Here is an 11,034-nt window from a genome sequence, read left to right on the forward strand (position 1 = left end):
AACCACAAACCCTAGGATGAACATAAACGAAGGAACATTTTTAGAGTAGCTCGGCGGCCGGCTGGTAATCCAGTCCTCGCAGACAGCTCGCCATTGCCGTCAACAATCCTTGCATCACCGCCTCCTGCTTACTCTGCCCAACAGTTCGTCGCCGGCGTGTTTCAATTATCTTTTCATCGCCATGCGAGAACGAGTTGTAACCCAACTATCGGGTTGTACAACCACGGCTGATTTACCCATCCGTCTAACAAGTCAACAAACACCAAATCGTTCCTCAACTCTGCTGAGTCGTAACCCGTTCCCAGACTCGGTAGCTCAACTATCTCACTCAGTTCATTTGGTGTCGAAAGTTCCAACATAAACGACTACGACGACGGTGGTGGCGGAGGGTTGAGGTGGTCCATTGACGCCACCTTGGACATCACGTGGAGATCACGAGGCAGGCCGAAGAAGCAACTCAGTGGGTTCGGCCGCGATTTCGGGGGTAGCGAAAGGTCCGAGCCAGATCCTTGACTTCTTTCTGCGCTTGCGGATCTCAAATTTCCATTTGCCCCATGTCTACATTCGAACCCCTGTGTATAAACCGTGTTTGCTCTCTCTCCCCTCATGCTTCGTTTCTGATTCGGGTTCTTTTGGATCTAAGTTTTGGTTGGATTTAGATAGCCCAGATGATGAAGAATGTAAGTTTAGTGGTGGCGAGAACAAGTTGGTACTAGACTCGGTCTCTGGTAGATAACCCATTGTGAATGGTGTGATCTGAACCCAGTTGGTGATGAGTATGAGCTTACTATATCAGTCATTCTTTGGCTAGAGAGAGAAGTTTCAGATGAGTAGATAGGAAAGAAATGTTGAATAGAGAGAAAATAGAAGGTCAGATGAGGGTTTATATATTGTGTGTATATACAAATATATATATACATATATATATATACAAATATATATTGTGAGTTATACAGTAGAAAAGTTCGGTGTTCTCCATTTAGGGTGGTGGAGTTCTGAAAATCTAATTCTATATAATGATAAAATCATTTCTCTGAAAAGTTATGCCAAAGGTTCTCTGTGTTCATCGGTTCAAGTGGACCTTGCACCTAAATTCTTTCTGATGAATTGATAAACGCTGATTGTGGTGGTTGGTGATGATATAGAAAATAGAGTGAATAAATGTTGGAGAGAGAGGGGGGGGGGGGGGGGGGTAAGATGGTGTAGGTATAGTGTTTAGTGGGTAATTTTGTAATTTCGTATTTTATTAATTTTATAAAATAAGCATATTTTAGTCATTTAACAAACATTTCACCGGTCACTTTAAAGGGAGGTTTTTGTAATTTTTAAAACATTAAGAGTATTACTTGTAATTAGGTCTAACCTCGAGGGAGGTAAGTGATATTATCCCTTTTCTTGCCAAACAATGGGCCTTCCTCACTGGGCTTCCTTTCTAGTTAACTCATTATAACCGGGCTGAAATTTTGCCTTGGTATTGTTCATTGGTTTAGGCCCATCACTGCACATTTACATTTACCCAGGGAAAAAAAAATTTGGAGAAGAAACATTATAATTTTTTTTTTCTTATGCCGATAAAAATACACATTGATCAATTTGTTTCGGCCCAACTCAAAGGACTATTATAACGCAAATAGAATATATGACTAATGATGGATAAAGATAATTACAGTTAAAAAAAAATCAGCACTAGTTTGTACATTTCATATTTAAGAACAAAGTCCGATACATTATATGAACAATTGTACCAAAAGACAAGAAAATCAAAGAATATGTGACCGATAATAATGTGACTGATAGGGGAATGCCTCCCTTATTCTTCCTCCATATCATCCCTTCGATTATCGGGTAATTCACAATTAAGATAAAAAGTGAGAGGAAAACTTGTGCAAAGTTCTGGTTCAATCCTTCTTCAAAGATTGCTCTAACTATTCCTCTGGCGAAAGAAACCGTGTTGAGAATTACTAAGGTGATCATTGGTGCCAAAAACATAGTTGATGTTCGGAAATCAAATTTACTCATTTGATATAATCTAACTTGTTCGTCGTTGGCGACTTTATTGGTTGGCATGAAACTAGCTTCTCTCACACCAATTAACTCCAAAACAACATCCAAACTTCCGTATGAATAGGCTGTAATAGATTTGATCATCCAAGTACGCCATTCGTTCAAACATGTCTGCATTGATCCGCCTCTGCAGAAGAAATCCCATAACTGTTTCAAGTGGGATGAGAAGAAACTGAAGGACAATGCAACGAACCACGAACTTGAAACCTGTGAGCGAGTATGACTTAATAATATTAGAACACATTTCAGCGCTTGTGTTCCATATTGTTAGCACAAAAAAAGCCAGTTTAGTTTGTTTACCTTAGGGTATATTGGGATGCCATTCAAGAGACACAGCTGAGGTATAGTAGCAAAACACCACAGGGGGATGCAATATTGGGGCTGAAATGCAAGGAAACCATAACACATGCTCTGAAGAATGGGCATTCTCGATAGTCCATATATAAGGGGGCAGAACCTTAGAGAATCCGACTTCTAGCAACCCGGACATCCATCTTCCGTGCTGAATTAACATGTCACTGAAATTCATTGTGGCGCTGCCCAAAAATGCTGGTCTAGAAGGGTCACAATAAACAGAAGTCCACCCTTTGCAGTGCAACATGAACCCGGTAATGTAATCTTCTACCAGAGAACCATACAAGAAACCAATCTGCCATTGAGCAAACAAGATCATCTCGAAATGTTAAAATTCCTAATCAATGTTCAAGGTTATGCAATGCTTAGTTCTAAAAAAACACTGCTTGCCTGTTGAACCCCATTGTGTTTCTTTCTCATACATGCAAGAGGCTAAAAAATGGGCGTGTTGTAGCAATGTATTTGATACGTCGCCGTTGTTGATGTTTATACGTTTGTAACTCTTTTCAATGGTCCTGATGAACTCATTTGAAGGACCCAAAGATCGTCTGAGTTGAGGAATATCCACACCTGCACAAACCATAACACAACTAAAACAGAGTAAAAAGTAATGTACAACTTCATACCATATGAGAGTGACTAGAACTATTAGAATCATACTAGTTTATGAACCTAGGGCTTCATTTCCAAGCTTAGAACGTACCATTGTGTATATCACCTCCATATAATGCATTCCTTTTCATGTAAAAACATGTACCAGAAAGTATCGGTCCCACTAGTCCATCGGCACCTGGCCACTTTATCTAAAATATTAACACCAGAACTACTATCAGAATACTGAAACTGCCTCCTCTGCCAATTAAACATTGCACATCGCTGTAACATAAGCCACATAAATCTATTTACTTTAGCCCAAAAAAAATTTTGATTATATAATATAATTCTTTGTTTATATTACCATGAATAGTGATTTCAACTCGCCATCGTAGATGTCATTATGACTGAGATTGTGGAATTTTTGAGGGAATTGAACGAACGCTAGCGAGGGAGAGAGCTTGTGATCAAGATGAAAGCACATTGCCTGGGGGCCAGATTTTGGGTCATTGGAGTACATGTCACAGTCTAATATCAATATGTACGGGGCATTGCTTAGGATGCTAGACACTTGCAGCTGCATTCAACATTTGGTAATATATATGATTCTGTATATATATATATATATATATATCTATAATTGCTTGCATGCAAATATGTCTAGAGAGGGTAAAGGAAGAAATACAAGAACATTAAAGGGCTCCAGCTTTGAAATGATGAGGATGGGAAGGCTTTTTTTCACGAGAAATGTATGCAAGAAGAGGTATCTCAGCTTGGCCAAACTCCACTGAGTTGACATTATTATCACCTATCACCTGCGAAAAAATTACCCAAACATTAGATAATTCAGAAAATGAATTGAATTGTCATTTTGACATTTTTTCTGGTTGCTATTAATTGGTCCAAAGAGGAGAAAAAGGAGAAAAATTGTGAGAGATGGATAGAGAGAGCGATAAACAATTTTCTGTGTGTTAAGTGCACCATTATTGTTATTGCTTTTCTCTTTAGTTATTGAAGAGGAAGGACATTTTAATAAATAAATTTTGTCATAAAGTGTCACATGACAATAATAATACAGCCATGGTAAATTTTTCATTGGAGGATTCAAATTGCGGAATTTGACCCAAAATCGCTGGATTTTGGACCATTGGGCTTGCTCTAATAGGGATTGAAGGGCACCTCCCAACTGAAATCAGAGGATTTAGCTTGAAGGGCATGGTTATCCAAAGCATGAGCAACACAGAAAAATGTTCTCTTGTATATATAGAAAATTGCAGTACTATTTTATAAAAAAATAGTTTTTTTTTTTTTTTTTTTGGCGGGTTAAAAAGTAGTGAACAACACTGAATTAATGATCTTGTATTAAACAAATAAAGAAACCTTCGACCCCAAATTATGTGTGTAGTTTAATTTGATTTATCTACGTTGTGACCACTGTATTGTTATCACCTACCTACGCTGTGGAGGAGCTTACTTCTTTTGTTCTTGAACTTCAGTTATGGTTCGAATAAATATTCCAATTATATATACTTTGGCTTTATTTGATCTTTTTCGAATAAATCCTTTGAATGGTTCTCAAGTTTCATTCTTTAAAATAGTTAAAAGAGAATGAGGGTTGGCAATCTTTGGAGGGACCAAACTAGTTTTCATGAGTTAAATGAAATGGGGTTCGATGAAGAAGATGAAATTTACGAAACTCTCAAACTGAACCAAAAAAATTATTGACAGAAGGTGGGACCAAAGTAGTTTTCATACGTCCAAAAACCAAACGTGAGTGAGAGGGACCTGTAAAAGAATGAGGACCACTCCGTGTGTTAGGATTCTGTGTTTGCTTCTTCTACTGCGATTCTGTGTTTGCATCTTCTACTGCTTACATAACACGATACAATACATCATTTACGAATAAGCAATGTAAAATTATTGCATAAAGGATCTAAAATAGTTTACATAAGCAGCATGAAAGTTGTTGCATTGACACAAAACATCCCATGGCACATGAGAGGATCCAGGTTCCAGAAGAACCAAAACTTCAAAAAAAACCTAGATTTCTTCTCTTATGCCTTTTGGGTGCCACTGGCTTCCACGTGGCCGGCTCATTTTAGGTGTAAACAGAGATTACACTTCTTCTCCTCCCTTAAATTTTCAGTGTCTAGCTTGATAGTCCTCGAAGGTTGGATTCTTCTAATCTGTCACTTTCTTTAAGTACCTCAAAATTCATCTTAACAAAAATACATATAATGGCTCTTGTGTTCAGTATTTTTTTATGCAGAGCCTCTCTCTTCTTAGTAGCAAACTTGTATTTAAAGTTCAGATACTTGGTGTAGGTAATTGTAACATAAAGCAATAATGTAGTCAATTTTCCATCATACCTTGAAAACAGGATACTACAACCATGAAGCACCTCCGGAGTCCATAGCTGTGCCACATTTTCCCTATATTGGTGTAACATTTCAATCCAAGTAAAATGTGTTAAAATATACAGGTTTAGTATTGTGAAATATCATAAATAAATAGAAACAAAGATTAACAAGGCCTTCAATTAGAAAGGAAGCAGCAATAACATTCAATACAATAGGAAGTGGGATTTTAGTGGTTCACACGTTTTATTGCATACATCCAATAACCTTTGATTCACTATCCAAGCAGAATTTTTACACATCAGACAACTATTGGTTGCTTTCAAGTTCCGTTTTGCAGGATGCAAGTTAGACATCACCAACACTATCAGAAATGCGAACAAAATTTCGATTAATAAACACTGCAGGAAGAACCCTAAATTTTATTATTTGCCGGGAAAAAAAAAAAAAAAAAAAAACCCTAAATTTTATTAATCCTACAAGTTTTAATTATACAAGTAGTGCTAGGATGAAGACTAAAGCAATTTATGATTCGGAACATGTAATCTACAGTATCTACTTGATTACATGAGAAGTATCCATGGCACTGGCAGGGGTTTTAATGGTCAGCTTTAGCATCCAATACCCAAAAAGCATTACATGGAAGCTTGGTTGATTTCAATCTCAAATGAGATTAGGGGAGGATTATCAAGGAAAACAAATACAATGAAAGCAACTTTAGGGCATGAATACCTCAGCGACATTAGATTCCAATCACAATCACTCAACTCATCCAGATGGTTATTCTGGCACTACTGAGCCCCATTCTACATTCAGCAGATGCAAGAACAACGAATAAGGACAGGGATGTGGTTAAAATATACATACATACATATATATATATATATATATATATATATATTGGCTCCACTTATGAAAATGAAATCCCTAGGCAAACAAAAGGATTATACTACCAGTGTCGTCAAAGCAATAATCTACCAGAGCAGTACAACCCCGGGAGTATATCCATTATTCTAAACTGACAAATGGGGCATATTCGGTGTCCAAAATCGCTTTGGGGGTTTTGCCAAGTAACCTGGGCCAAGACCATAAAAGTATAAGTGCAGTTTAGTTGCGAATACTTGGCATAAAAGTATCAGTGGAGGAAATACAATCAATATTCAGTATCAAGTATATCATCTAATTAACATGAAAATAGCAATTTTCCAGAAAAGGGAGCACATGTCCTATATTATGTACATATGGTCGATAAAATGGCTCACCTATCACAATGATGCCATATGTTAAAGTCTTCAGATAATAGTACTCTCATAAGAGGAAGCTGTATGCGCAGTGGAGGAAGATGCACTAAATAAGAGTAAATGTGATTCAAAACAGGAAGAACTCTCATGTATTTCTAACAGTGAAAACAAAGGTTTCTGATGCAGCTCATCATACTCAAGAAATTAGTAGTACAGAGCATAATGACATAGTTCAAAACTGCAGTGCGTCAAACATAAGTGGCCACTAATGAATTGTACCACAGGTGCATTGCTAGTCCAAATCGCGCTAGTCACATATATTTATCTTATCGGGCATTGTGGCAAAAGATAGATTTTGCAAATGGATTCTTACACCATGCAAGAGAAATCAAATAAAAACGGCCAGCGGAGAGAAAATAAAACAGAGATCAAGAGAGCCCCAAGTCTATAGTATTTGAAGCGAAAATAATAGGAACTGGAACCGCTGCTACTAAGTAGTGAGGGAAAGAATAGATAATGCCACGTGGTCTGTGGACATGGAAAGGCATCATCAAATGTGATCGATACATGTAGAAAAGACATGTTAATAACCCAAAAACAGTAAGAAGTTTGGGAGAGAGATGCAAGACAGATTTAGAGATCATTTCGTTTGATAAAAGCAGCAGAAAAAATTCTAGAACAGAAAGACTTGTGAAAGAAAATCTCAAATTGAGAACATATCCAAGAATTGCACTACCATGCCCTAGAAAATGGGGCGTATCAGAGGGACAATTAATATATACAGTACAGAAGCTGTCAAGGTCTCTGGGGTGGTGTAGACTATCGAGTGCCTATATCACTATGCCATGCCAGCATGCCCATTTCAGTGAGAGGTCCACTCCTTGGGGCAAATCTATGATGATCATAAAAAGTAACCAAGAGAGGAACAAAAAAGAGTAATAAGGGAGAAAATGAAGTGGACCTCTCACTGAAAACTGACAAAATAATAACCAAACAACAGACCTTATGACTGACTCCGGTTTACAGGACATGAGGGACTGAGATGTAGTGTTAAAAAAATCTAGCTTGGTCATTCAATAATTGCAGATCGATAATCTGAATTGGATAAACATAAGCCCCCCAGCAGAAGCTAAGTGATCCAGCAAGAGCATAAATGAAGTTGTTAACGTAGTTCACATGGATCATAAACCCAAATCAAATAGAATTTACAACTATATATTTTCAAGCCTGAACTGCAAAATGAAAGTAATTTAAAATTCAATACATGAGGTTACAGTGACAAAAAGGTTACATGGTAATAGAAGCTGCAGTATTGGTTCAACAACGTTTTAGGATTGCAATATTGTGATCTAATTCCAGCACCCTTCTCTGAACAACAAAATGACAGTCACAATTCTCAACTACATTTAAGTTCAGTAATTTTGTAGGAAATCAGTAATTTAACTTCATAGCACAGTAACTTTTTTCATGCATAAAATATGGATTACATATGACTCACAAGTCACAAAAACAACAGGGCATCAAGGTCGTTAACCAATTGACTAGGACCCATGTCCCAACACACAGAAAAACACAAATAGTACAGAATGGCATTCATAAACGCAAAGTAGCAAAAAGATGTATGTTTTTCTTCGTACAGTTATAAAATGTTTTACTTATAGAAGACAATTTGTGTTACTGGCCTCATTCAATTGGAACCGATGATGATTATAAAGAGATACTGAATGTTTATCAAAATTAATTTCAACTCTATAGGATTAAAGTATACAAGGATTTTACAACATAAACATCAGAATGAGAAAAACAGATATTCGTTACCAGATAACTTGCACAAAGTGCTCCTCACATTCTGTGTCTAGCTTATAGGTAATTTGCCCTTATCTTTCTCATTCTTCTGCTGCAACATAAACTCGTGAAACTGCAATGCTCTATGTCTCATATTCGAAATCATTTCTTCAGTTGCATCATGTATCTGCTTCGGCAAATAAACCTCTAAATAATCAAACCACTCCCCCAGCGTCATCTTCTCCAAATCTGGCTCATCGTCGACCACAACACCGTTCTCCTTGACACCAGATACACTTGCCAATCCTTCACCACCTTCTCGTCTCAAATTCAAATCCTCCAACCCCTCATTATTTTCCCGCACATCAATTTGAACGGCTTCTGACTGTCCATTTGATAAATTCTCTTTAACACCAGCAGCACTCTCCACTTCTTTACAACCTTCTGGCTGCAAACTTAACCCCTCCATAATCTCTTCCTCCGAAACCACATTTTTCACACTCTCCAATGACTCATCCTCTAAATTCCTCTTCCCTCTTGTTCCTCCTTGCATCCTCTTACCTTTATCATCCTCAATGGGAGCTGAACTCTCCACTTCTTTACAACCTTCTGACTGCAAACTTAACCCCTCCATAATCTCCTGCTCCGAAACCACATTTTTCACACTCTCCAATGGTTCATCCTCTACATTCTTCTTCCTTCTTGTCCCCCCTCGCGCCCTCTTACCTTTAACATCCTCAACGGGAGCTGAACTCTCCAGCTCTCTACAATTATTTCCATCTAAACCTGATTTCTCTGGAATTTTCTCAAGCATGGAAACAGAATTCAAATTCTCTGCCTTCTTTGAATTCCGGGTCATCCTAGCACTCATTTGTCTCCCCTGTTTTGGCTCAACTGGACCTGCATTGTTTACTTCTTCGACTTTTTTGACCTTGCATAAGCTCTCTTGAGCCTCATTCTTCAAAACCCTAGCTCTCCTTGGCCGACCAGTCTGATTCTGATTTTTTGACACCAAATTTTCACCCAATTCCCCTCCAACCCCAAACCCTAACTCACTATTTTCACTAACTGAAGCCATATTCTTTTTTGGACGGCCTCTCCCGCGGCGATTCTCTGCAACAGCTACCACAGCATCCAGAATTTCATCTTTGGGTCGCCTCCTAGGGTTTCTTCGTAACCGACTCTGTTCTGCGAGTTCGATTTGGACCTTCATGGAGGTGTACTCGCCGATCTTGATGGTGTCTTCGGAGCTGAGGTCCGATGGATTCAACGGAAGGAGTTTCGAGTCGTTTAAAATTGTGCCGTTAGAGGAGTCGATGTCCGTGAGAACCCAATTACCCGATTTGAATTCGATCAGCAGATGCTTTGAGGAAACACCGACGTCTTTGACGGACACTGTGTTGCCACGGACAACTCTGCCGATTCGAATCACAGATCCGGGTTTGAATTCTAGGGTTTGTCCCTCTAGAGGGCCTTTCTCCATGATTAGCTTCAAGGTAGTCTCCTCTTCCATTATTGCAGAAGCTTCGAAGTATACTGAAGTTGAAAAATGGAATCTTACTGCAATCCTCAAAAGCTTTGAGGATGTAGAGAGGGAGAGAGAGAGGTGGGGGAGGGGGAAGGGAGGATTTTTGAAATTTGAAATGTTTATTCATTATCTTCCCAAAAAAAACAAAATTTATTCATTTTTTCTTTTCTTTTTTTCCATTGTTCAGTTGTAGAGACTTAGTGAGAAGTCGGATAATTTCTTCTTATTAATTTTTCAATAATTTTTTTATTATTATTTTTAGGGATGCCAAAAAAAAAAAAAAAAATCTTAAACTGTTATCCTGTTGCAAATAACTCTCTTATTGAATTGTTGCAATTAAAGACAAATTTATTTCAAAAGACTAGTTTATACTTTCTCATTAAATTTGTCATTTATTTTTAAATTATTTTTATTGTCTTTTATTTTATTATTAGTATCAATTTATCATAAAAAGGAAAAAAAAAAAATTGTAATTACTATTTTCTAAAATGATTAACTTATTATTAAAACTTATTACATTCATTTTAATTTTTTTTTACCATAAAAAAATAAGGAGTACCTTATTTTTCATATAATATATTAATAAAAATTTAATAAAGTACTTGAATAAAAATACCTTTTTTTCATGCAATATATTAATAAAAATTTGAGAAATTAATTAAATTGTTTAAAAAAATTCTACTTAAGATTTTTATTTACACATTTAATTTAAAAAATTAAAAGTAAATTTATGCAAATTTAACAAAGAATATATGTTATCAAATTAGTATGATTTTTTTTATATTATTTATTTTAATAAAAAAAATAGATTACGTGTAATTCAATAAGAAAGGGCATTATGGTCATTTAATGAATTATAGTTTAGACATTGGGCATTTTGTAACAAAATGTGATACTTCAGGGGGTATTATGCACAAGATATATTTCAGTGGGGTTATTTGCAAATTCGAACATAGTTCAAGAGATTTTTTTGTACTTTATCCTTATTTTTATACTGGCAAACTAAGGGAATGGAGGACTGGAACAAGGGCACTCCTACTCAGAAAGTTTGGCAATCTACCAACTAGATCACGTGGCAATTTTTTCAACAATTATCCCATGTACATGAAAT

At 36.8% G+C, this 11,034-nt stretch overlaps 1 protein-coding gene and 1 pseudogene across 1 annotated transcript; both read right to left on the minus strand.

Annotated features, from left to right (window-relative positions):
- Positions 1-1,622: 1,622 nt before the first annotated feature.
- LOC132275038 (cellulose synthase-like protein G2) lies at positions 1,623-5,444 on the minus strand (annotated as a pseudogene).
- Positions 4,063-10,122, minus strand: LOC132275037 (FHA domain-containing protein At4g14490-like). The gene is made up of 2 exons (XM_059776413.1): positions 8,429-10,122; positions 4,063-5,444 (listed from the first exon to the last, which is right to left on the minus strand). Exon 1 carries the CDS (start codon positions 9,906-9,908, stop codon positions 8,466-8,468), a length of 1,443 nt encoding a protein of 480 aa, XP_059632396.1. The 5' UTR covers positions 9,909-10,122; the 3' UTR covers positions 4,063-5,444; positions 8,429-8,465.
- Positions 10,123-11,034: the final 912 nt, after the last annotated feature.

This window comes from Cornus florida, unplaced genomic scaffold (assembly GCF_030987335.1).
Source record: "Cornus florida cultivar Cherokee Brave unplaced genomic scaffold, ASM3098733v1 CherokeeBrave_3.0.0_Hap2_Chr09, whole genome shotgun sequence".
Lineage (NCBI taxonomy): Eukaryota > Viridiplantae > Streptophyta > Magnoliopsida > Cornales > Cornaceae > Cornus > Cornus florida.